The following is a 27,772-nucleotide window of genomic DNA, read 5'->3' as shown; positions in this document are numbered from 1 at the left end:
CTTGCCCAGGCCAATATTATACTATTAATTACAGGGGCTCTGTAGTCACAGCTGATGCCCAGGGACATAAGCCATCTCCACTGTGTTCTCATTTTTAAAGTCTTAAAAAAACTGACTTTGCTATTTGCAAGCCCGCTGATCTCCCATATAAATTTTAAAAGAATTTGTTTCATGACTACAGAAAAACTGTTGAGATTTTGATTAGAATGGCTCTGACTGTATAGGTTAATTTGAGGAGAACTGGCAATTGATAAACCCGAATCTTGTGAACATAGTATACTTCCATTTATTTGGAAATTCTCAAATGTCATTCAATTTTCTTTGTAAAATGCTTGATTTATTCCTAACTATTTAAACATTTTTGTTACTGAGGGCTTTACTTTTATCTTAATTTTCTTATAACAATAAAAATACATATAAAACTTACCATTTTAACCATTCTGAAGTATATAATGCAATAGCATTAAGTACCTTCACAGTGTTACGTAACCATCACTACTATTTCTAGAACTTTGTTGTCATCCTAAACAGATTCCATACCCATTAAATAATAAGTCCTCCTTCCCCTGCCCCCCTAGTCCTGGTAACCTCTCTACTTTCTATCTCCATCGATCTGCCTCTTCTAGATACCTCATATATGTGGAATCATACAGTATTTGTCCCTTTGGGCCTGACTTACTGTACGCAGTTTAATGTTTCCAAGGTTCACCCATGTTACTACATACATCAGAATTTAATTCATCTTTATGGCTGAAAAATACTGCACTGTACCTACACACCACATTTTGTTTATTCATCTGTTGACGGACTCTTGTTTTCCACCTTTTGTCTGCTGTGAATGATGCTGCTATGAACACCGGGGCACAATAGTCTGTTTGGGTCCCCGCTTTCTCTTCTGCATGTGGATATCCATTTTCCTAGCATCATTTGTTGAGAAGACTGTCCTTTCCCCACTGAATGGTCTTGTCACCCTTGTCATCCAGACCATTAATTTGGTTTCTGTAGTTACCATCCTCTCCCTTCAGACCGTCTACTCAATTTTAAAATTCTAAAACCATGTTTTTTGGGTTTTTTTTCTGCCCGAATCTTTATATGTAATAATAAATCCTCTTTAAGTACTCTTCCCACACCCTGCTCCCCTCCGCTGTCGTCATCTTGTCCCCTCCAGCAGTTTCACTGTGCTAGGAGATTCCCATTCTGGTTATTTTGTTTTATTCTTCTTTCCAGTTACTGGGTCTCTTATGGTACGGTTCGTTATTATTCTTTACCTAGTCAGGATTCACTGTTGGGTCTGCCTTTTAGAAATCCTCAATTGTGGCAATCTGAGAATGGGAGACAGAGCAATTTCTGCTCTTCTAAGTTAGTGGTATGCCAGCTGGCAACCTATCGGTCACATGACCCAACACCAAGGGCAAGCACTTCTGCTCTCCTGTCTCTGAGGTACAAAAGTTTGAGACTTCCCAGTCTCAGACAGTGAATTCAGCCTTTTTGTTCAGCAACCTGTAGTTCCCTGGGGGCCAGGGAGAACACCAGGTCCTTCTATTAACACTCATACAAACCACCGTTGTCCTTTCTTTAGGGCATCTGCTGGTCTCCCTGGATGAAGAGAGATCTCTTTCCAGGATTTTGGGTGTTGCGATCTTCCTCCCTGGCTCTGCACTACTGAACTTCAGGTTTTCCTGAAGATGTCTATGTGGTAAAGGCTTCCACTTGTAGTAGACAGAGCCTGACACTTGTACAGACTTCAGATGCCACCTACCAGACCCAGCAGCAACTCTGCTCAGAAATGGCAGACGGGTTTGGATTGAAGTTGATAAGAGAAGGCAACAGGAATGCAAGTATTCAAGTCACTATTTCCTAGAATCCCCTCCAATGTCGAAATTGTTAATAGGAGACTATTTGTCAAAGAAAAGGAAAAATGTTGCGCCGAGATTCTCAATTCTTCATTTATAACCATCTGTCTTGATGGGAGATATCCAACAGGCTGCTCAAGCTTAACACAGCAAAGACATAGCTCTTAACATCCAACTTCTCAAGACTGTTCTTCCTCCAGCTTCCCTCATCTCGGCACCACCATCCCTCCACCCAGGTGCTCAAGCCAAAGATCGAGGAGTTACTCTTGATTCTTTTCCTACCTTACTTTTCACATCCCATCTGTCTCCAAGTCTTATGGATGCTACCTATCAAAGATGACCTGGAACCACCTGCTTTTTTTCCTCCCCACCGTGATAATCCTGGTGCAGGCGATACTGTCATTCATATCAATTTCTGTCAGAGCTTCTTAATAGATATGGTCTTATGAGAATGGCCAGAGAGACACTTTCCCCAGTAAAAATAAAGTTCAAACATTATAGAAATGTTGGAGGTACTGTAAAAGAACCTCTAAAACCCCGAATCAGCTGAGAGTAAGTTGTCAGTCTGGTGCTCCACACCCATCACTGTGTATTTCTTTGTCACAAGGACATCCTCCTACATACTCAGGAGGCAACACTCACAATCAGAAAATTAGTATTAGCGTGATCACACCTAGTCCTCCAGCCCTGTTCCACTCTCTCTAATTGTCCTGATCACGTTCTTCATAGCTAAAGGCCAGTCTAGAATCTAGACCAATCCTCAGTCTTTCCTTGACCTTCTTGACCTTGACATTTGTAAAATATCCCTCAGTTTGCATTTGTTTGAGGTTTCTTCAAGCTTAGAAGACATTAGGAATGTCAGCAAAGTGATGCTGAATTCTCACCAGCTCCTACAAGGTGACACATGATTTCATCTTGTCCTATTACTGATGTTCACTGTGACAATTCAAGCTGCTGTCTGCTAAGCTTCTGTACTGTCAAATTACTCCAAGTATTTTGTATTTCTTGGTTACTTTTTGTATCTCAGTCCTCTGTATTTTGTGGGGAGGTACTATGAAACTGTAAATATCTCATTTCTCTTTAAATTTTTAATTTACAAGTGCCTGGACTTGGGGTTTCCTATTTTGTTAAATTTTATTGAATTTCCTGAATTTTATTCAATTCATTGGGTTATACCTCATTACTATCACTATTGATTTTGATGCTAAAACTATCCTCTGTGCAAACAGAAGGAGTCTGTTTCAGATGGCCACTGGGTCCTTCTGACATGTCCCTATCTTTCTTTGAACCTCTCCTTACTGTCAGGTACAATACAATATTCCAGGATTATCTTGTACTTTTTTTTTTTTATTTGACAGAGAGAGAGAGATCACAAGTAGGCAGAGAGGTAGGCAGGGTGTGGGGGAACAGGCTCCCGATGCAGGGCCCAATCCCAGGACCCTGAGATCATGACCTGAGCCGAAGGCAGAGGCTTTAACCCACTGAGCCACCTAGGCGCCCTCTTGTACTTTTTCTAATTCAGCCCTAGAATCTACCTCTTCTCCAAGGAGCCCTCATTCCCTTTTACTGGAAGATGGTATTTAGAAGCCAAGATTTAATGTGCCCGGCTAGCTCAGTCGGTAGAGCATGAGACTCTTAGAAGCCAAGATTTGGGGGTGCTTGTTGCTGTTGGGGTACTGCTGTTCTCAGGTCCTCTCAATGAAAAGAACTAGGAAATATATGTATATTATATACATACATGTATATCTGTAACATACATTTATACCACATATATACATACATTTATACTGATATTTCTACATCTCTGTATTGAAAATCATGAGTTCATACTGACACATCTAATCTAATTCTGGTCCAATAATAGAGTTTATTCTATTTTGCTTTCTTTCATATTTGGAGCACTCTTTTCTGAAAGTAAGAAACATGGCTTCAGGGGTGCCTGGGTGACTCAGTGTGTTAAATGTCTACCTTTGGCCCAAGTCATGATCCGGGGAGCCTGGGATCGATCCCTGAGTTGGGCTCCCTGCTTGGTGGTGAGTCTGCTTCTCCCCCTCCCTCTGTCTCTGCCCCTGCTTATGTTTCTTTCTCTCTCAAATAAATAAATAAAATCTTTAAAAAAAAAACACAGAAAAAAAGAAACGTGGCTTCTATTTTCCTTATGTACCTTTGACCAATCCCCTTCCCATCTCTGCCCCCAGTCCTTCCCCACGTAGATGCCTACTTCTCCTGGTTCCACTCTGGACTCCCCATTCTGAGTTGCCTGCATGCTGCCCCGCCCCCTCCACTCCACGTGGCTATCCTTCCCACCTTGCAGGGGATCCTAGCATCACGCCAGAGTGGCCGCCTGCACAACATGCTTTTCATCCTGCTTGGGCTCTGACTCCTGACTCTGGATCACCCCCCCCGAATGACACCATCCTCACAACACTGGGGCTCTGAGAACCTCGCAATGGGCTGTGATGGTTCCCCACCCCTACCACCTTGCCACAAGGTAGATGCCTACGTTGCTCCACCAACTTACTGGTTTTGGGACTAGATTCTTAGGGAAGGGAAGCAGAAGAGAATGATTTGTAAAAAAAACATGTAGCTTCTTTGCTCAAAATTCTCTAATGGTTTTTCATCACACTTAAAATCCAAACAACCTACCCTAGGGCTTTAACGGCCTACATGATATGATCTCTGTCTACCTCATAAATCTCCTTCTGTACCATTCTCCCCCTTGCGCACTCTGCTCTGGGCACGTGGGCCTTGAATATTCAAGCGCACTCCTACCTGACAGGCTTTGTACTAGCTGTTCCCTCTGCCTGCATCCCTGACCACCAATTAAATAACTACTCGGCTCCTCTCTCTGATCACCCCATTTGAGTTATATTTATACAGTAGCTGCTCTTATCTGATATTTTCTTGTTTACCTGTCTTTCTCTATCTGCTAAAACCTAAGTAAGTTCCATGAGATTTGGTCACTACTTACTCAGTGCTGTATCTCTAGCCTCTGGTGAATGAATGCAAGCGTAAAAAGGATCGATGAGAGCCACCTCCTGGGAGGCAAGTGATGACACTGAGTAGTCCCTGTGCACTTTCTCATCAGTGCAGTGCTGAACACTGCCTGCCTCCTTTAACTCTGACCCGTATGTAGCTACCACTTGTACAGCCTCAGCCACTGTGATTACTGTCATGGGTCACACCCCCATTACCTGCGTCAGAGCTTGGATGCTCGTGTTGATATCACCACTGGCTACTTGGGAGATAATAAAATTGATTGTGGATGCTGTATTGCTGTGCATGTCATCAAAGTGTGGAGAAACAGCCCGGATTCTAGAGAGCAGAGCAAAGGGAAAAAAAAAAAATCAATCTTTGTTACAAGACATCCCAGCAAGCTGGAATTATGCAGTTCTCCACTAGCTCCAGGTCTGAGTAAAGAACTGTCACCAGTCATACAGTAATCAGTTCTAAAAAGTTCTGACTGCACAGAAAACTCCTTCCACGTATGCACCCTCATGATCGTGCAATGCTGACACTTAACTGAAAGAGATTAACTTACTTGGGTTCAGGAATAAGGACCGGTTCAAAAATGTCATCCAGTTTGTGCTGAACAAGCTCTGGCATTTCACATCGGACTGTACCATTGTCATTCTCAATCTCATCTAGATCCAGCTGGAATTCTCGGCGCACCATCTGGGCTGCCTCAGGATGCCCACTCATGCTTCGGGCTTGGCTAAGGGAAGCAAAAGAAGGCTCCTGAACTAAAGAGGCTTCTGAACCAAAGAACAAGAGTCACACTGCCAGCTGCCCCAAAGCTTCAAGACAGATGTTCAACTTCTGGTTTCAGCCCCCCTGAATGATTTAAGTCCTCGAGCCTAAGCAGGTGCCTTCAATGGGCAACAACTCTGGTTCCTGAACACTCTCAGAGTAGATCATTTTACGGTAATAAATTTATAGTATTGTATTTACAGTATTTATGATTGTATTTATACTACCTTCCAGATTGTAAGTGTTCTCTCTAGTTCACCAAAGCCAACAAACCTTGTACTGATATTCCAGATGGGGCAGAAAACAATGTAATATACTGACTCAAAGCTCTCTACTTGGACAAAAATTTAAGAAAAATCTACTCTGACTGGTTCTTCTCTGCCAAATTAACCAGTGTTTTAAGTTTTTCTAATCATAAGCATTCTTCCAAATACTAGTTTGGTACATTTTAGATGTTGAGGGTCAGTCACCTCTTTTTAGGAATAGAAACACTCACTCTTGACAGGTCAGGGCCGGCATTACATCCAAACAATAGATATTTAAAGTTTCCAAATTCAAACTGGTTAATGTTAGATATTGGACATAGCCCAAAATAGAGCTGTCTTGCTCAGAAGGTAGTATTTTGAGTCCCTACACCAATTCTGGGTTGTATGCATTTTACTTATTAGCTTTATCTGAAGACTAGGAACCTGAGCATGGCCAGGTATCACACAAGGACAAAGGTGAACCAGTAATTTCACCACATGACATTGAGTTGCCCCCTCTGCTAGCCAGTGGACTTCTGGGGAAGGCTTGGTTCATGGGATACCGATGGATACCCTCTAACCTGTTTAGAGTTATAAACTCTAAACCAATCACCCTCCAGAGGGGATGAATCCAAGTCAGAAGTTAGAAAGATATAAGAGCCCTGCTAATGAGAAATTAGCAGGCAGTACTTACATCCTATAAGTGCGATACATAATTCTGTCCACGGAAAAGCAGTGAAAGAAGGCACAAGACTATTTAGAAGTGGTTTTGAGACAAAGACAAAGACAATGAAGACTGAAGGATTAAACATTTGGTTACAAGACATTTCTCCAGACACTCTGGCATGCATGGTAATGGCTACAGGAACTCAAGATTATGTTACAGGATAAGCATTAAGCACACGAGGCAAAGGCCACTTGAGATATTCTCAGACCACTGTCTCCATCTACATACTTGAGTTTGGAGGACATGTCTTCGGCTGGTCCCTTGCGCAGCATGTTGGTGTTGGAGTTTATGCTCTGTGTGCGCGGAGGTTTCTCCTCCATCTGTTTCACTGGGGCAGCTGAAGGCCTCTTTGCTGACCGCTTAATCCTCTCCTCGAGCATGCTCATATCCTTTTCAGAGAGCTGTAAAATGAAGCCGAATTATACTTTTTAGAACGCCCCTCTACCACAATATGAGGAGAATTAAAAACCTAATTGGAAAGCCCAGAGTCAATATCCATTCACATATTGAAGCAAGCAGAACCTACTATGTTGGGAAACGTTTATTTTCAAAACACTAGCAACATTTAAAATAAACTATTGTTAAAACCTGATAATTAGAGAATCTATGAAAGAAGGCAAGGATACGAAAGGAAAAGCTATTAGTAACTACAAATGAAAAGGTTAAAGCTTCCTCATGTTTGCTGTGTCAGCACTAACTATGTGAGCGAAAGGCAAGAAGCTTCCCTGCTGATCATCTGTAAAATTCCCACCTGCTTTATCTCCTTCACTGACCTGTAGTGAGGATGTAAACAGATTAATGCAGGTAAAGATGTGTAAAAACCGTGTAAATATATGTAATACTCGGAGGTCACTGGAGGGAAGGCCTGAGGTGCAACCACGAGTGGCCGGGTCAAAGTCAGCAATCAGAAGCAGCACCCGATGGGTCTGCAGAGTCTGGCTGGTGGCTCTTCTCATCTGACAGGTACCAGAATCTACATTATACATGTGAGTACCTATTCACTAAAAACTAAATGTGCTGAAAATTATAGAGCAGATTTCTAGGCAGAATCTAAATCCCAGACTAGCTCAGGATATGATTCAAAAACAGTTCTTGTTTCTAAAGCAAATGGTATGAATAGAAGGTATAGAGAAGAAAATGTGGTTTCCAGTAAGACAGAGGATAAATGTCCTACAACTACCAGACACCCTCAGGGGTTCATCTGAACTCTAGGACACATGGGTGGGTTGAGTTTATAATACAAAGTGGTAAAAACTGAGCTAGAGTTGCAATGGTATGCAATTCACAACACGCTGAAATGTTCAGAGCAAAGTCACTCACAGTTCCAATGAGCTTGAACACCTGATCCCCGTGCACATTGTACACGGTGACGATGGTATTGAGGGCAGCATTGCGCACAGCATTGTCACGGTCTCCTATGTGAATCGCGATCTCCTTTAAGGCTTTCCCTGGGGTTGGCTGGCAAACGTTCATGCCGTAGGACTCGACCAGACACCCCAGTTCTTCCAGGCACTCTGATGGGGCAGAAAAGTTAGATTAATGAGACCCAAGACACATTCGGCTTAGAGACCTATCTTTACTAGATACATTTTGCTGGGCGTACATGAAGAGCTACGATCTTATTCTGGCTCTGCCTAGCATTTTTCCTCGTTTACTGCCTTCTGATAAAACATACAACCAAATAATACTGTCCTAGCAAGTGCTCCTGGAAGAAAGGGATGTCTGTGAGTCAGATGGCCCCTGTGCACTTGATTTTGTCACCAGGGTGGTACTGAGTGGTGCCCATATCACCTTATACTGGCTCCACCAGTGTGCAACTCATCACTCTCACAGTCCAAATCGGAAGGCTGGAATCAACCACGCCGACAAAGAAGAAATGTCCTTGGTTCATCTACAAACTATTTCTTTTAGAGGTCACTGCTGCACAGACTCATGCCTCAGTTTAAATTGTTGCTTCACCTGCTCTTTGCTTAGAGTTTTTGGATTTGGTTCCTTCCATGATGAAGGGGAACATCTTGCTGGCTGGGTAGACAAGGCACATCCGGTTCAGGATGGCACGGACATCTTTACGAATGACATCCTTTGGTTCTCCAACCTAGTTGACAAGGAAAATAACAATCGAGGCAGTTCCTGAGTGACAAAGTGTCCTCCTATGCGTCCCACATCTTGGGAGAACAGGGGCATGGGAATGGGCAGGGGAAGGTATCATTGCAGAATAAATGGAAAAAGGAGAGGGAATAAAGGATGGGAGCTGGGGTCAGCTGGGTAGTTGGGCAGTCTTCCAGAGTGAGAATGACGCCTTACCTTGAGGATGAGATAGGGGATGAAGGAAGATGCTTCATTCTCAGTAAGATGATACTCCTCCTCACTTAGCAGAGTGAAGAGCAATTTTAAATATTCTAGGGCTTTCATCAGGACGCTTGTATTGGTGTCAAAAAACCGCAGGGTAAGCCACTTTAAGATAAGATCCAGGCAACCAATAACACCCTCTTTTTCACTCTCCAAGTGCTTAAAACAAAAGACAAATAAGACTGTATAAAAATTTAAGTTCTAGATTTTACTGGAGTCCAAGAAGAAAATAGTACATTTTTAAGATTCTATTTAAGACCTAAAATTATGACAGTCATTTATTCTATCAAATAATACAACAGCTCTAAAGCCAAAGAATATGGTATATTCTAGTTCCTTCTCAGTCACATTAACTTCTGGTTATTTCACAAGGCTTAGTATTTTCATGGATCTGAGATACATGTGTACTTATCTACTGGAAACCTACATCAACCATGACAGCAAGGGCTTTATTATGATGCTGAAAGTCTGCGTGAAACATCTCATCTTGTAACCACTTAGCCACACAGCTAGACATCTGGGTCTTTAGTTGCTCAATGTATTCATCCCGTGGAGTAGTAAAATTCCACTTCAGCACCTAAAAAAAAACAGGGAAAGGGGACTATAAGATGTTCAACTGAAATGAGGTAGAGAATTCTATTTAAAGCTGCTGCAAAAATCAATGTAAGGATATTTTAAAATTCGACAAGGTTAATTTGTAATTAAATATGAATGCAAAATGTATTAGCAAGCAGTCATACTTCTAGAAGCTTAACTCTTAACATCTTCTTGGAATAGAATATTCAGCAATTCTCACTAGAAAAATCAATGCTCTATTATTGTATAACACAGTGATACTACTGGTACAATTTTAATAAAATCTGTAATATCTATCAAAATTAAATATGTACATACATTCTAGTAGGAGTTTAATAAAGATACATTCACATATGTGCACAAGTACCTACATTCAAAGAAGCTCATGGCAAAATAGTTTATAATAGTGAAAGACTAGAAGCAACCTAAATGTTTATATTATGGGTTGGGGATAAAGACAGGTACACACACGTGATGTACCAATAAAGAGAATGAATGTATATATGCATGCAGTCATGTATTGACTTTTAAAATATTTCAAACATCATTAAAAGAAAAAAGCAAAATACAGAACAAAGAATATAGCACGTTCCCCTGTGTGTAAAAAGCACTACATATTTATACACCTATGACTGTATAGTATGAAATAGTTATACTTCTGGAGTAATACACAAAAACACTGGTAATAATATCTTCCCTGTGGAGGGAGACTCGAGGGAGACATGCCTCTTATACTATACTCTGCACTTTTCATACTGCTTGGTTTTTTTTTAAACAATGTATTTTGGCAAAAAATCTAACTGCCTAATAATACCAAAATAATATAAAAAGAGAAATGACTGAATTAGACAGTCACCAGATATGTCTTTTGAGGTATCAGGTACAAAAAGGATTAAACAAGTAGCCTACTACAAACGTGTAGTTGATAAAAATCAATGAATATTTTCCATTTTGTGATTATAAAAATTAAAACAACTTCTGTTTCCATTTGGAAGAACAACAGGCAATAGCTCCATTCTATAGTTCCTTTTGCAGGAAATAATGCTCCCATAAACCTAAGAGAAACAAACTATAGTTTATAAGCAAAGATTCAGTTCATTATTAGGTATTTCAATAATGAAATGAATTCCAGACATTCTTGATTACAAAACAAAACAATAATAATTGCAAAACAAAACAGAAAGCAAAAAATTCCTGAGAGTTCTTGTCCCTTCCTTACCTTTAATCCTTTTTCATCTTTCATTCTTTGTTCTTTTCCATTTGGAACAACAATGAAAATAGGACCAGATTTGTCTTCATCCTCCTTTAAGCTGGTTTTGCTGGGCACTTTCTTTCCTTGTGCACTCTACAGCCAAGGTTCAGGGAATGCTGGTTAGGTAGGGTAATAGTCCTTGGGAATATGATGTTATTGCCCGGTAAGCGGGCTCTCTATAAAACAGACACTATCAAAATTATATTCCCCATGAAAGAAACAGATGAGCCACAGAATCTTGCACATACTATGCTTTTGCACATTTCCAGAAATGTGTGTTTGTTTGCTTGTTTCTTCTTTTTTTTTTAAGTGACTCTATGCCCAATATGGAGCCCAAAATGGGGCTTGAACTCATGACCCTGAGATTAAGGTCTGAGCTGAGATCAAGAGTCAGATGCTTAACCGACTGAGCCTAGGTGCCCCACCAAAATTTTTTTTTGAGAGGGAGCATGAGCCGATGTGTGTGTGTGTTGGGGTGGGGGTGGGGGAGTAGAGAGATAGAGGGAGAAGAGAATCTTTTAAGCAGGCTCCGTGCTCTGAACATGGAGCACGACACAGGGCTCAGTCTCACAACAAAGACTAAAACCTGAGCTGAAATCAGGAGTTGGATGCCCAACTAACTGAACCACCCAGGGGCTCCCAGAAATGTTTTTAATATATTCTCAAGTAGCTGTGGGTTACCTTGGACTGGCATGTAATATAGGTGGAAAAACTCTATTATAATCTGTCATTGATCTGGGTCATAGACTCTTTGTTTACTGGACAGCTTTTAAAAAGAAAAAGATTTTATTTATCTCTTTGACAGAGAGAGAGGGGGAGGAGCAAGCAGAGGGAGAGGGAGAAGCAGACTCCCCACTGAGCAGGGAGCCCAACATGGGGCTTGATCCCAAGACCCTGGGATCATGACTTGAGCCCAAAGTAGACACTTACCCGACTGAGCCACCCAGGCGCCCCTGGACAGCTTTCTTTCTTAAAATCTTCAACACTGGGGCGCCTGGATGGCTCAGTGGGTTAAAGCCTCTGCCTTCAGCTCAGGTCATGATCCCAGGGTCCTGGGATCGAGCCCCGCATCGGGCTCTCTGCTTAGCAGGGAGCCTGCTTCCTCCTCTCTCTGCCTGCCTCTCTGCCTACTTGTGATCTCTGTCTGTCAAATAAATAAATAAAAATCTTTAAAAAAAAAAAATCTTCAACACCATTTACAGCTTTCCATATTATTGACATTTTGAATGGCATTTACACGTCTTAGTCAAGAAAGCTTTTCTGCCTCTCTGCATATAAAATGTATCTCTATCACATCATTATAACTGGAGATGCTCTGAACCTGTTTCTAGAGAAACTTGCTCAAGACATTTTAAAGAATTATTAAAGTGGTTTTGAAAATAATCTGAGATTTTCAATCTCTGTATCAGATGGAAAGAAAATAGTGAACACTCAGAATATGTATTTAAAGTAGTACTTGAGGGGCACCTGGGTGGCTCAGTGGGTTAAAGCCTCTGCCTTTGGCTCAGGTCATGATCCCAGGGTCCTGGGATTGAGCCCCACATTGGGCTCTCTGCGTGGGAGGGAGCCTACTTCCTCCTCTGTCTCTCTGCCTGCCTCTCTGCCTACCTGTGATCTCTGCCAAATAAATAAATAAAATCTTAAAAAAAATAAAGTAATACTTGAATTTTAAAACTGGGATCATTATTACTTATTAATATAAATGCAGCAAGAGTCTGTTATTTCTAGTAGGCCAGAATTTCTTTCTAGTTCAAACACTGAAGTCATTCAGTTAAAACAAGTGTGAGATCATTTATGTGAAACTGTTTCGTAAACTGCAAAAGACTGGGGAAAAATGTACAGCATTAAGAACAGAGTCAAAAATACTTCAAAGCACTTGTGATCAAAATACTAAAATAAGCACTTGTTAAATTTGGGATGAGGACAGTGAGGAGGACAGGAAAAGAACAGCTTTCACTGGACAGTTTAGAAGATAATCATCTATTTAAAGTAATACTGAGTTAAAGGACCATGCACAGGGAAGGAAACAAGTAACTAATACTCAAACGAATGGCCAGCATGCCCACTGTATATGACATATAATAATAAATGTACTAGGGCCGCCTGGGTGGCTCAGTCCGTTAAGATCCAACTTTTGGTTTCAACTCAGGTCATGACCTCACAGGTCATGAGATGGAGCCCTGCGTCAGGCTCTGCACTCAGCAGGGAGTCTTCCTGAGGATTCTCTCCCTCTGCCGCTCCCCTGGCTTGGGCTCACTTTCTCTTTCTCTCTCAAATAAATCAATCTTTAAAAAAAAAAAAAGAAAAGGAGTACGGGCACACCTGGGTGGCTCAGCTGGTTAAGTGCCTACCTTTGGCTCAGATCATTATTCTAGGGTTCTGGAATCGAGCCCCACATTGGGCTCCCTACTCAGTGGGCAGCCTGCTTCTCCCTCTGCCTCTGCCCCTCCTCCCTGCTCGTGCTCTCACTCACGCCCTCTCTCTCTCTCTCAGATAAACAAAACCTTAAAAAAAGAGTAGTAATGCTCTTTCAGACATAATATGATCTCTTCTAATAGAGTGACCCGATATATAAAACACACTTAAGAGCAATTCTGCATCTAAGTATGCAGAGCTAACATACCTTTGCTTTAGAGGAAACTCCTAGAGCTTTGGCCTTTTTCGGATCAGGCTTGGTTTCTACAGTACTGGAAACAGAATCTTCAACAGGTGCTTTGAGGAAAAAAGGCATCTACTATAAATATAAACTCTAACTAACATCACTTTATTCTGAGCAGATTAAATACATAATGATGTGAAAACCTACAGTTTTAAATGTCAATTTAGAAAGTATTTTCAATTAGATTTTTTTCCTAATCTTTTTTTCTGCCTGAATTCCTTTTTAAGCATAACCCTAAGACATTAACTCAATAAATCTACATCTACTTTGCCAACAGTTAAGTCGAGGTTTTAAAACTATTTTCTAAATAATAAAAAAAACCCCTTTTTCCCAGATTGATACTTCCTTAGGGGGAGGGTTTACAATCTTGACGCTCAGTATTTACCATATAGCAGGATTCCTACAGATATTATAATCGAATAAATCCTTTGATACCAACAGTCTTGAACATGTACAATTTCTACCTCTATAGCATCAATAGTTTGTATCCCACTAAGGAGAATATTTTATTTATTAAGCAGTAGGTCTAGAGAAATAGTAGTTACAGATTGGAGTTTTATTTATACAGGATGGAATTATAACATTAGGGTGAAAAAATCAAGACTTTTCTCTAAAGGATTAGCAAATATTAGAACGGATCAGCAAACATGCATTGCAGTAGACGGAGAACTCATCTGGGAATGAGGAAGAGGAATTCTATGCTGGTTTAGATTGACTGTCTGTTCTTGTGCCAGTCACTTAATCTTTTGGGTTTCCTCGTCTCTTAATAAAGGGATTAGACTAGATGGTCCCAGTTTCCCCCCTCTAACTATAATATCCAATAGCAGAAAATATGTGGAAACCTTAAAAATAGGATGGAACACTCCCTTTCTGGAGTATTTCAATGTGCTATTCCGAAATCTCTTTTTGGAATTGGAAACCAAATTAAGCACCTTCATACCTTCAGCACAATTCCTGGCCTAAAACTTGACAAATACGTTTGTGGCAGAAGGGTAAGGAGGGAGGGAGGGAAGAAGGAGGGAGGGCCTAGGATCTCAGCTGTTTGGAAATACAATAAGAAATGAAGGCTCTGTTTCTTTTCAGAGTTCCCCTGGGCTACTTTCTTCCCCCTTAACCCTCTCAAAACAGAGTTACCTGAAGCTGGCTGGAATTTGGCTGGAGCTGACCCTCCCATTGGTTTGGAAGTTGCTTTAGCAGATGCAGCAGGCTTGGCTGGCATGTTAGCTTTGGCTTTCTCTAGCATGGCCAATACCTGATCTTTAGAAGTTGGCTAGGGAGACAACATAACAGGCGAAGTGAGATGCTACATACATGATACACTCATACTATGCTTACTAACAGAGCTGCTGTTAAACACATCACTGAGCACCCAGTTTTGAAATACCTATGAAGTAAGGGAGGCGGCACACAGTGCAAGAGAAGTAACACACATTATGAAGTCATACTAAATTAACTACCATTCTAGAAGGTCACAACTTTTGCCCCTGCAGAGTCAAGTTCTTGGGAGTTCAACATATTTTTGCTTTCACTGGGATTTCAAGTGAGACTCCCAGGAGGTAATATGATCTCTTGCCTCTATATACTCATGTTCAGTATTTTTCTAATGGCTTTTAACAGCAGCAACCACAAGAAGTAGTACCTTTAATTTCCCAGTAGCCTTGGCCATTTTCTCATATCCCAAATGCATCATGAAGAATGGCAAGGCATCTTGGGCCTTCTTCCGCACATCTCCATTGCGATCCTCTAGGCACGAGTAGAGATGAGGAACACAAAGGATAAGGTCTGTGGGAGTGGAACGAAGAGTCGGGAGTTTCTCAGCCAGCCAGCCCAGAAGCTGCCAAAAGAAATAAAGACTGGTTACACACTTAAAGTGGAAAATTATTACTTACAATCTTAGGCTTAATGATTGCATCAGTACCAAACACTACAACTTTCCAATATAAAATCAGTAATTTTCACTGTTCAAGAACAATGCTATATTTAAATGATATATGCAAAGATGACTATTTTCTTTAAGATAAGGACATGGTTCTTTGGACCACACTTGAGTATTAAACTACAAAGCTTTAATAGTTTTTAATGCATTTTACAGATGAAAATCTTTCCCTTATCTTTTAAAAAAAATTCTAAGAATTACTCAGCTAGAGAAGATGTAGAACATTTATTTAACCAGGAGAGGACAAATTCTGCCAGGACTTCTGTTTTCAGCCCCATATTGACAGTTTTTCTCTATTCCTCCCAAATAATTCATACCTGTATTTATTTTTTAATTGAAGTTTTTAAAAGATTTTTATTTATTTGAGAGAGAGAGAGAGTGAGAGAGCGCATAAGAGGGGAGAACATCAGAGGGAGAAGCAGACCTCCCATTGAGCTGGGAGCCTGATGTGGGACTCGAACCTGGGATGCCAGGATCATGACCTGAGCCGAAGGCAGTTGCTCAACCAGGTGAGCTACCCAGGCACCCTTAATTGAAGTTTTAATTGAGATAACTGTAGTCACATGAAGTTATAGGAAATAATACAGAGATCCCATGCACTCCGTTTCCTCTAACAGTAGCACTTTATAAAATTATACTATAGTATCACAACCAGGATACTGACATTGATATAATCCACTGATCCTGTTCAGACTGCCCAGCTTTGCCGTTCTCATTTGTGTCTGTGCCTATATTTAGTTCTACGATTTTATCACATATATGTTACTAAATCTGACACCACAGTTAAGATTTTAAACAGTTCCATTGCAAGGAACCCTCATATTGCCTCCTCTATAACCACAGGAATCTCCCTTATCCCATTCCAATCCCTGATAACTATTAATCTGTTCTCCATTTCTAAAATTTTGTCATTTTATTTTTTCAAAAAGATTTTATTTATTTATTTGACAGAAAGAGAGACAGTGAGAGAGGGAACACAAGCAGGGGGAGTGGAAGAGGGAGAAACAGGCTCCCAGCGGAGCAGGGAGCCTGATGTGGGGCTCGACTCCAGGACCCTGGGATCATGATCTGAGCCGAAGGCAGACATTTAATGACTGAGCCACCCAGGAACCCCTAAAATGTTATCATTTTAAACATACTCCACAAATGGAATCATATGGTATATAATTGTTTGGAGCTGGGTTTTGCCACTCAACATAATTTCTTGGAGATTTATCTCAATTGTTGCTCGTTATCAGTGAATCTTTTAATCCTAAATAGTATTACCATATGGACATATGAAGGATATTTGGGCTGTTTCCACTTTTTGGCTATCATGAATGAAGCTGCTATGAACATTTGTGTATAGATTCTTTTGCAGACAGAAATTTCCATTTTTATGGAATAAATGCACAAGATCACAATTGCTGGGTCATATAGTAATTATAAGTTCAGTTTGGGGGTTTATAAAAAAAGATTTATGGGGTGGCTGGGTGGCTCAGTGGGCTAAAGCCTCTGCCTTCAGCTCGGGTCATGATCCCAGGGTCCTGGGATCGAGCCCCGCGTCGGGTTCTCTGCTCAGCGGGAAGCCTGCTTCCCTCCTCCCTCCCTGCCTGCCTCTCTGCCTGCTTGTGGTCCCTGTCTGTCAAATGAATAAAAAATCTTAAAAAAAAAAAAAAGATTTATTTACTTTAGAAAGAGAGAGGGCATGCGCATGTGAGTGAGAGAGCAGAGGGAAAGGAGGGGAGAGACGGGCGGGGGCGGGGGGTGGCAGGGAGAGAGAGAGAATCCCAAACAGACTGCCCACTGAGCCCAGAACTTGACAGGGACCTCAGTCTCATGGCGTTGAGATTATGACCTGAGCCAAAATCAAGAGTTGGACACTGGCTGAGCCACCCAGACTCCCTGTACATGTTTAGTTATTTAAGAAACTGCCAAACTCTTTCTTAGAGTGGCTGTACCATTTTATATTTCCTCCAGCAGAGTGTTCAAATTTCTCTACCTCCTTGCCAGCATTTGGTGTTAAAATTATTTTTTTTATTCCAGTAATTCTGATAGCTGTAGAGTAATGTGTCACTGTAGTTTTAATTTGCATTTCCTATATGGCTAATCATACTGAACAATGTCTACGGGCTTATTTGCCACCTGCATATCCTCTTCAGTGAAACATCTGTTCATGTCTTTTGCCCATTTTTTTTTTTTAAAGTAGGCTCTATGCCTAAGATGGAACTCCAAACTCATGACCCTGAGATCAAGAGTCGTATGCTCCACCCACCAACTGATCCAGCTGGGTGCCCCATCTTTTGCCCATTTTTTTTTTTATGGTTTTGAAAATTCTTTTTTTTTTTTTTTAAGATTTTACTTATTTATTTGTCAGAGAGAGAGAGAACACAAGCAGTGGGGAGCAGCAGGCAGAGGGAGAGGCAAGCAGGGGGAGAAGCAGGTTCCCTGCTGAGCAAGGAGCCCAATGCGGGACTGGATCCCAGGACCCCGGGATAATGACTTAAGCCAAAGGCAGACACTTAACCAACTGAGCCACCCAGGCGTCCCGAGAATTCTTTACAAATTTTATATAATGTTTACCAGATACTGAGTTAGCAAATACTTTCTCCTGTGGTGTAGCTGCCTTTCCTCATTTTCACATGGTCTTTTGCAGAGCAAAAGTTCTTAATTTTTATGAGGTCCAATTTATCAATCTTTTCCATCAAAGGGATTGTAGTTTTGGTGTCAAGTCTAAGAATTCTTTGCCTGAAGAATTTCTATGTCCTGAAGTTTTTCACCGATATTATCTTTAAAAGTTCTATAGTTTTGGGGCACCTGGGCGGCTCAGTTGGTTAAGCGTCCAACTCTTGATTTCAGCTTAGGTCTTGATCTCAGGATCATGAGTTCAAACCCCACCGTGAAAAAATAAGTAAAATAAAAGTTCTATAATTTTATAGTCTACATTTAGTTCATGATCCATTTTGAGTTAATGTTTGAATAGGATGGAAGGTTTAGGTTGAGGTTTAGTGTTTTATCTACAGATGTCTAAGGCTCTAGAGTCGTTTGTTGCAAAGGCTAGCCTTCCAACACTAAATTATTTTGGTAATTTTGTCAAAAACCAGTTGATCATATTTGCGTGGGTCTATTTCCGGGTTTCTCTTCAGTTCCACTAACCTGGGTCTGTCCTCCGCCTCCCAATCCCATGTAAGTTTCCTGATTATGTTAGCAATATCTAAGTCTTAATAGAGGGTAGAGTGATTATTTCCACGTTTTTCTTCTTTGTCAGGACTGTTTTAGCTAGAATATAAATCTTAGAATAAGCCTGCCTTTGTCTACAAAAAAACTTGCTGCAATTTTGATGGGAATTACACTAAACCTATAGATCAATTTGGGGAGAGCTGACATCTCTACTACATTGAGTCTTCCTATCAACAACCACGGCATGTCTCTCCAACTCTCTGGGTCTTCCTTGGACTCTTTTATCAGCATTCTGTAATTTTTAATATACATATTCTATATTTTTTGCTAAGTGTACATCTAAGGATTTCATTTTCTTTGGCGTAATTGTAAATTGTTTTGTTTATTTGTTTCCATATGTTCACTGTATTATAAAGAAATGTGATTGATTTTGTGTGTTAATTTTGTATCCTGCAATCTTACTGAACTCATTTATTAGTTCTAGGAGTTTACTTGTAGATTCCTTGGGATTTTCTATGTAGACAGCCATGTTACTGGCCATTAGGGATAGTTTTACTTTTCTTTTTCCAAACTGTTTTTCGTATCTTTTTCTTGCCTTACTGCAGGGACTAGAACTTCCCATATTATGCTAACTAATAGTGGTGAAAACGGACATTGCTCCCAACCTAGGATGAACGCATCCAGTCTTTCACCACGCTAAATGTAAGTATGACATTATCTATAGAGGTTTTTTGTAGGTTGTCTCTTTTAATTTATTTATTTTTAAAAAAAATTTAAAAAGATTTTATTTATTATTTATTTGACAGAGAAAGACACAGCAAGAGAGGGAACATAAGCAGGGGAAGTAGGAGAGGGAGAAGCAAACTCCCTGCCAAGCAGGGAGCCTGATGTGGGCCTTGATTCCAGGACCCTGGGATCATGACCTGAGCTGAAGGCAGATGCTTAACAACTAAGCCGCCCAGGTGCCCTGTAGGTGGTCTTTTTTTTTTTTTTTTAAAGATATTATTTATTTATTTGACAGAGACAGAGATCACAAGTAGGCAGAGAGGCAGGCAGAAGGGGGGTGGGGAAGCAGGCTCCCCACTGAGCAGAGAGATGAGGAGCCAGAGTTGGGGCTTGACCCCAGGACCCTGAGATCATGACCTGAGCCGAAGGCAGAGGCTTAACCCACGGAGCTACTCAGGTGCCCTGGTGGTCTTTATTAAGCTGAAGTAATTCTCTTCTATTTCTGACTTGCTCAGAGTTTTTGTCATGAAAAGACGCTGGATTTTCTCAAATCCTTTTTTGTGTCAACTGACACAATTATATGATTTTTCTTCTTTAGTCTGCTGGTATGAAGAATTATACTGATGGATTTTTGAATGCTGAATTCTATTTTTATGATCGGATTAAAACCTTTTATTTTACCATTTCAGAGTTCAAGAAACAAGATTTCACAGAAAGGCTAGTCCTTTAAAAAATTTTTACTGTTAATGGGCATTTGGGTGGCTCACTTGGTTGAGCAACTGACTCCTGATTTCTGTTCACGTCATGATCTCAGGGTCCTGGGGTCAAGCCCCAACTCTGGTTCCTTGCTCAGCGGAAGTCTGCTTGAGGAGTCTCTCCCTCACCCTCTGCTCCTTCCCTCACTCATGTGTGCATGTGTTCTCCCTCTCTCAAATAAAGAAATCTTAAAAAAAAAATTAATTGTTAAAAAAGTGTATGAAAGGGGGGAGAAAAGATGTACGGAGTATAAATCTTCAGGAATTTGGTTTCATTTTATTAATTGTTTCATAATGAAACTCATTCTGTCCATACAAGCATATTTATTAGGTAGGTCCACACCTCTAAGAAGGTCAAAGTCATGAGTAAAGCACATATTTGTAGTACTTACCTCTTGCCTCAAGAAAGGATTTTCCTTTTTGAGCTCTTCAGAAAGATCTTCTCCCTCCAGCCATTCCTTCATGCCTGTCTGTTCTGCCCAAGCATTCACAGTTGCTAAGGCAGCTGCCCGAACATTGTTCTAAATGGAAGAAAGAATTAGTAAAGATAGCATCACTTACGGTTTGGAGTTAGGGAGTGAAAAAGTTTCTTACTTTGGGAACATGAACGACAGAGGTTTCTTTAAGGTCCACATGAACATACTTAGAATCAACTTCTCTGACACAGAATCTAGTTCTATGATTGTACTAAAAATCCAAAGTAAAGGAGAAACATAAAACTCCAATTGTAAGATCCTCTACTCAGTTAAATTAGGCAAAAACAGTGACGTGGGCATAAAGTATCATGTAAGGGGAATAAACTTGGAGGTTTTATTTTCTGAAACTCTGGAGGCTATTATGTCCATGGTTATCTATAGAGAATGTAACTCTATAGGAGAGGACTCCTAACTAAAAGTTAGACCTAAATTACTAACAATTTGCCTGAACACTTATGTTTTCATATTAATTTGCATTCATAGAATGAGGTCTTATTAACATGAAAAATGTTAAAATACCCCAATTCCTCACACTAAATGAATTGCTCAAAAATAAAGACACATTTAAATATTCAATCTTGGGCTAAATATAAGAGGCTTGCAACTTTTGATTCCTGGACTGTGAAACTAAAGTACTAGAAGATCCTGCTCCAGAAGTTCAGGAGAACAAGGAAGAAAGTAAATACATGACCCCCAAATTCATAAACATATTCACTCTTCATAACAGTACATAGAACAATGATGACATAATCATAACAGCAGACATTTTTTGAGTGCATACTATATGAGATAGTAACAGGTACCGTATGTACAGATTCTTATTTTAGTTCTATAAGAATGAAATTTCACAAATAAAGAAACTGAACCTCAAAGAAGATAAATAACTTATCTAAGGGTCGCAAGGCTAGTGACATAACTGTTCATCCTCATACTGCCTGGGAGGTAAAGATGTTTATTATTTTCCTGCTAATGTTCTCTTCCCTACAAAGTTTATAGGCTGTTTATGTGTACTCTTACACACACACGTAAGAACTGTTCTTAGCCCAAGAATGTGGCTGGCCTATTCCAGAAGGGAGTTGTGGTCAGGAGTCAGGTTTACCTTGCTGTCTCCAAGCACTGTGATGATAGGGATACCTAAGTTCTTCACATGCTGCTTGATGTTTGGGCCCATGGCTACTGCCAATTGCTGGAGGATATTCAACGTCTGCTGCACCTGAGTGGGAAAAGAGCCAATACTTGATGAAACCAGGAGCAAGCTGTTTTCCAAGTTGGCTGCTAAGTAGTCAATGTACTAGGAAGTTTAAGGCCTACTTGAAAGACAGGGTAGTCAGTTTGTTATGATGCTACTGTAATTAGCTTATGAATAATTTACAGACAGTGGCTGCTCCTTTTATCATTAGTTCACAACACTGGAGTATTAGAATTTTATTTTATTTTATTTTATTTTTTAAAGATTTTATTTATTTATTTGTCAGAGAGAGAGAGGGAGAGAGAGAAAGCACGAGCACAAGCAGAGGCAGAGGGAGAAGCAGGCTCCCCGCCAAGCAAGGAGCCCGATGTGGGACTCGATCCCAGGACGCTGGGATCATGACCTGAGCCAAAGGCAGCTGCCCAACCAACTGAGCCACCCAGGCGTCCCTGGAGTATTAGAATTTTAGACCAGAAAGGATAGTGCTTTATAATAAAGTAAGGTAAAGGCTAGTTTAAGAAAATCCTGACATAAAAACCCATATTTAAAAATAATGTACATAACAGTTTTATATAAGGATATTTAATATTAGAGTTCTATAAAAAGCAAATCTGAGATTCATGAAAATCTGATTAATAAACCTCCATCTACCAACTGATCTTGAGGCACACTTAAGAAATTAAAGGATTTCCAGTTCAAAGCAAATGAAGTGACCACTCATTTTTTTTTGTAGGTGAAGATTATTAAAAAGGAACTTCCTGCAGGGAAGAGGGGAGGGAGAGCAAAAGAATAGGCATATGTTCTACATACCAAGATTTTATTTGAATCATTAAGTCGGCCTTTCAAGGCAGTTGGCAGTTCACCTATATTCGGCTGGATAAATTTTGCTTCATTGATAATAGCTGCCACTTCATCTAAGCCTTCTTTCCTGATCTTCCAGTTCTTGTCACCAATCTTAGACACCAACTCTGAAGTGATTTTATCACTGAGAAAGCAAAAGAGAGAATCTTAATTCCAGAATCCTAAAGAAATAATGATGTCACAGAAGTACTCTTGACTGAGGAAGAGAAGGTACCATTAAGAATTCACTAACAAAACAAACAGACAAAAATCCAATAAACCACTTGCAACAAACCTACCTGATTTCTGTCCTTGGCAAAAGATCCACAACATCAGTGCCCACCTCATCTGGTTCATCTCCATCTTCTCCTTCATCTGTACCACTTATGCTGTGTTTGGAAATCCCCCTGGTTGGAGCAGGTGGGCTCTGTCCTTGCATCTACACACAAACAAATCAGCGAGGCTAATGAACTTGAATGGTATGAGAGCAAACAAGTTAGAGAACAGGCCTATGTCAAACTTTCCTATACTTTCATACTACTTAATAGTTACAATTCCTATATTTTTATACTACTTAAAATTCACTTTTATACTACTTAATATTCACAATACTACTTAAAATTCACAATTCACAATACTACTTAATATTCCTATACTTTTATACTACTTAATATTCACCCCCCAAAACTATATATATATATATATATATATATATATATATATATATATATATATAGAAAGGGGATACATAGCAGAGGGATAGAGAGTATCTTAATCAGGCTCCACACCCAGCACAGAACCTGACACAGAGCTTGATCTCATAACCCTAAGATCATGACTTGAATCAAAATCAAGAGTCAGACACTTAACTGACTGACCCACCCAAGGGCCCCTAAACAGTACATATTTTAATTTCTACTTAGATCCCAAATTTGAGAGTATATGGCAAAAGGCATTTTTATACAAATCTACTAGAATCAGACCTTTCAATCATGAAGCTGTCTCTTAACTTGGATGCCCAAGAAATACAGAGCAAGTCTGTCCAAACCCAGCAATTCTGATTAGAAAGTTTATTCAAGGAAGGCCAAGTTTCTTTTTTTATTTAAAACAATTTAGGGGTGCCTGGGTGGCTCAATGGGTTAAAGCTTCTGCCTTCGGCTCAGGTCATGATCCCGGGGTCCTGGGATCGAGCCCCGCATCGGGCTCTCTGCTAGGCTGGGAGCCTGCTCCCCGCTCTCTCTCTGCCTGCCTCTCTGCCTACTTGTGATCTCTGTCTGTGAAATAAATAAATAAAATCTTTTAAATACATAAATAAATAAATAACCAACCAAAAAACCCAATTTAAAATGTTTAAATGTTGATATGCTTTCTGAACAGGCAATACATTCAAAATGTTTGATATTTCAAAGGTACAAGAGACAAAAAGAGGAAAATCTTCCCTCCTATACCATAGCTATTCAGCTGTCCTCCTCATAGACAAAGCCATTAATTTCTTAAGAATTCTTCCAAGGGATACTTTATATGTATAAAAGCAAATACATATGTATCCTTCATTCTTAAGGGTTAAAAGCTTAAACTTATCTAATATGAACATTCTCAAGTCTACCAATGGATTGTATCATGTTTGGAATCTTTACCTTCTCAAATTCTGCATCTATCTGGGATAGAAGGGCAGGCTTCTCATCCTCAAAGAACATTCGTAAAGAGGGACCAACATACAGATACATCACACCAAGCAGGGTGATGGCCGAAGTCCTCACAGCCTGGCAGACAGAACAAAAAGAACTTTGCACATGAGAACAGAACCACAAAGATGGCTGCAACGTTCCTACATTGCGGTATGTACTCACTGGGTTTGTTGCAGCAAGAGCTGTCTTCACATTGCTAATGAAAGCTTTCACATTCAACCTGAAAGAAATAACATTTAGAATTAAAAACAAATAAATGAAACCCTCAAAATACTCAAGAGTTTTATAAAGCCAGACTCTAGGACTGGCTCCCTTTGGCTATGTCCCCCAGTCTCTCACCTGTTCTCTCTCTCCACTCACCTACAGGGAACATTAAACACTGTCTATATGCTCATTACTCCTAAATCCCAGTGGTGACCTCTCTTCTGAATTCTAGATTCATATATCCATACAGCCTTTATAACACTTCCATTTGAATGTACAGATGTCCCATATCTGTCAAGACCAAAACCCTTGACTGTCCACATCCCAAACCCAAATGTTGTTCTTTCCATAGTCTTCCCTGCCTCAGTCAAGAGCCACATTATTCTTCCACTTGCTCAGGCCATCCTTGACTCCTCTTTCTCCTACACTCAGTATCCTGTTCAGATCTTTCAAATACATTCTGAGTCCTAATACTTCCATCTCCACAAACTATGTCCAAGCCACTGAATTTTCTTGACAGGATTATTCCAATAGCTTACTAATCAGTCTTTTTGATCCTCACCATTTATTCTGACTACAGTCCAAATGATACTATTACTCTCTCCTTAAAACCATCTAATGGTTTCCAACTTACTCAAAACGCTGAGGCCCAATGTGACCTGGCCCAGTTCTTTCTCCCATCTTATCTTCTCCCACTCCCCCCAACTTATTCCCCTCTACTACTTATTGAAGAACAATCACTCCTTGCTATTTTTGTTTATTCTTAAGATTTTTTTTTCTTTTATTTCAGAGACAGAGAGAGAAAGCATGTGCATGAGTCGGGGAGGGGCAGAGGGAGAGAGTGAGAGACAATCTCAAGCAGACTTCCCACTGAGCACGGAGCCCAACACAGGGTTTGATCTCACAACCTTGAGATCATGACCTGAGACCAAGAGTTGGATGTTGAACTGACCGAGCCACCCAGGTGCCCCCAAGTAATTGTGTATTTGGTTGAACATCACTTGAATGATAACTTCTGAGTAGTATTTCCTTGTTTGGTAGAATGTAGAAAACTATTTTGGTTTTTTGGGGTGTGTGTGTGTGTTTAAAGATTTTATTTATTGGAGAGAAACAGGGAAGGAGAGAAAGTACAAGCAGGGTGAGGGGCGAAGGGACAAGTACACTCTCAGATGAGTGAGAAGCCCAATGCAGAACTCAATCCCAGGACCCCAGGATCATGACCTGAACTGAAGTCAGATGCCTAACTGACTGAGTCACCCAGGCACCCCTAGAAACCTATTTTGTAAGACATTGAGAAGTAAAGTATAAAAAAACAGCATGGCACAGAGAAAGGCAACTGTATAGCAGTTACAGTATTTTCTCTTAGAACCAGAATGCCTGGAAATAAATAAAATCTTAAAAAAAAAAAAAAGTGCCTGGCATAAAGTAAGCTCTGTAAAATTTTGTTAAATAAATAAATGTGTTCAATATGCAAACAAGTTTGGGAAACAGTGGGTTAATAAAAAAAGTTAGGCAAGCTTCTCTGTTGAATGACCATGAGAGACGTTAATTCACCAACATGCACAAAAGCTCTCTAAATAAATGTGATTATATGCAGTAATTTCCAAATGTATTTAACTAGAAATCCTTGGAAGTAGCTTTTCTGAGGGACAATTATTAACACTTAAGGGAAAAAAATTACTTAGAGCGCTCTAATGTTAGTGGTCATGAAAATGAAGGAGTATGAGCCAATATAGACTTTAGAGAAAAAAAGGTTTGTTTTATATAAATTAGATGACCCAGCTCTGGTGTTTCAGAAATAGCAGAGATGGCTACAACAAACAGAATCAGCAGTTAGAGATAGGCACAATATTTAATTATTTTGTACCTGATTTCTTTCTGACTTACCCAGAAAAACCAAATTCTTTGATTGCATTTGATAGCCAATTCAGAGTTTCTGATTGATTCTTGGGATTCTTCTGTGAGAAAGCCATTGACATAACCTGAAGCAAAAAGAGGGAAAAAAAACACCAAAAATAAGCATGTGTTTTTTTTCTTATATTTCTCAAAGAAATATGGTATGCCATACAGGTAGCAGTGGATGAAGCATGGTTTTTCCAACCTTGACAGAACTGCAAGAATGCATTAGGAATGAAATATTCAACTTACACAAGAAAATGAGGTAAGTGACAGTAGTATTAAAAGCACTCGGGACTTTACAACTTTTCATTAGTTATCACTCTGAATTATAATGTCTTAAGAGAAAACCACTCTCATCTTTTAATAGAACACTCTTGGCCAAGATAAATTCTAATTATCAGGCAATAGTATATTATTAGAGGTAAAGATAAAAATGCAGGATATAAAAAATGGTTTGACTTGGGAAGAAAAGACCTACAGTTTAATTAGTAACTTTAAATTAAAATGTGGGAAAAGCCAGGAAAAGCTGGGGAGAGAGCTCTGTCACTAACCTGTTCGGCTGTCCACGGCAACATGCAAGCTTCGGCTATTGCTGTCATAGCTTCTTTTGCATTGTTCCCACATTTCACATCTCCAATCTTGTCCACAAGGCCATCCAAAACAATCTGAGCTGAGGTTTTGGAAAAATTCCCCTTCTGGGCAATCAAAGCAACTATGTGAAGCTTCATCTGCATCACCTGAACAAGGATAAGCATTGTAAAGTTATGAGTAAGCCAAAAACATTGATTTACTTATTTTTATAGCAGCCTGAAGGTGTAACACAGGGACAACTGAGAACATGACCAAACTAAAAATGACCACCTTATTTATTTATTTATTTTTAAAGTAATCTCTACATCCAACATGGGCTCAAACTCAAAACCCTGAGATCAAGAGCCTCATGCTCTACTAAGCCATACAGATGCCCTTAAAAATGACAAGTTTAAACAAAGAAGCAAAATAATTTTTATCCTGTTATATAGTACTGAATACTCATCCTGAAATACATAATAAATGACCAAACTAACTGCATCACTCAGAGTTCCCACTAGCATTGCCCATAAAAAACTATAACCCTCATGGACACATACACACAACAGAACTTGAGAGATTTAAAGAACTTGTAGATTTCTAAGTGGAAGAATGAAAAAGATATGAAAACCATTTAAAGGTGTTAATGTGATGGCGGCAGATGTATGGCTCTTGGGACCCCTTTGGCCTTCAATATTTCTCTCTCTGCCATTTGAACATTTAAATAACAGGAGCTGGTGAGGATGTACAGAAATTAGAATTCTCTTGTACTATTAGTACGAACATAAGATGGTAAAGCCATGTTGGAAAACAGTTCGGCAGTTTTTCGAAAAGTTAAACATAGTTACCATATGACCCAGCAATTTCACTTCTAGGTACATACCCAAGAGAATTAAAAATATGATCACACAGGGACACC

General features: G+C 39.9%; 1 protein-coding gene across 1 annotated transcript in view; it reads right to left on the bottom strand.

Moving 5' to 3' along the window:
- Positions 1-27,772, bottom strand: part of CKAP5 (cytoskeleton associated protein 5) — a 102,666-nt gene that overhangs the window by 11,267 nt on the left and 63,627 nt on the right. The window contains exons 17-35 of the mRNA XM_080817662.1: positions 26,835-27,020; positions 26,272-26,366; positions 24,343-24,400; positions 24,130-24,255; positions 22,792-22,931; positions 22,463-22,637; positions 21,563-21,676; positions 20,380-20,508; positions 15,051-15,245; positions 14,546-14,681; positions 13,376-13,464; positions 10,720-10,845; positions 9,352-9,501; positions 8,880-9,083; positions 8,535-8,670; positions 7,896-8,089; positions 6,804-6,976; positions 5,395-5,568; positions 5,048-5,168 (exon numbers count right to left, since the gene is read on the bottom strand). Coding sequence (XP_080673788.1) covers positions 5,048-5,168; positions 5,395-5,568; positions 6,804-6,976; positions 7,896-8,089; positions 8,535-8,670; positions 8,880-9,083; positions 9,352-9,501; positions 10,720-10,845; positions 13,376-13,464; positions 14,546-14,681; positions 15,051-15,245; positions 20,380-20,508; positions 21,563-21,676; positions 22,463-22,637; positions 22,792-22,931; positions 24,130-24,255; positions 24,343-24,400; positions 26,272-26,366; positions 26,835-27,020 — 2,721 coding nt within the window. The remainder of the gene's footprint in view (positions 1-5,047; positions 5,169-5,394; positions 5,569-6,803; positions 6,977-7,895; positions 8,090-8,534; positions 8,671-8,879; positions 9,084-9,351; positions 9,502-10,719; positions 10,846-13,375; positions 13,465-14,545; positions 14,682-15,050; positions 15,246-20,379; positions 20,509-21,562; positions 21,677-22,462; positions 22,638-22,791; positions 22,932-24,129; positions 24,256-24,342; positions 24,401-26,271; positions 26,367-26,834; positions 27,021-27,772) is intronic.

This window comes from Martes martes (assembly GCF_963455335.1).
Source record: "Martes martes genome assembly, chromosome: 10".
Classification (NCBI taxonomy): Eukaryota; Metazoa; Chordata; class Mammalia; order Carnivora; family Mustelidae; genus Martes; species Martes martes.
Note: the sequence above shows the minus strand (reverse complement) of the source record. Positions and strands in the feature narration are given on the sequence as shown.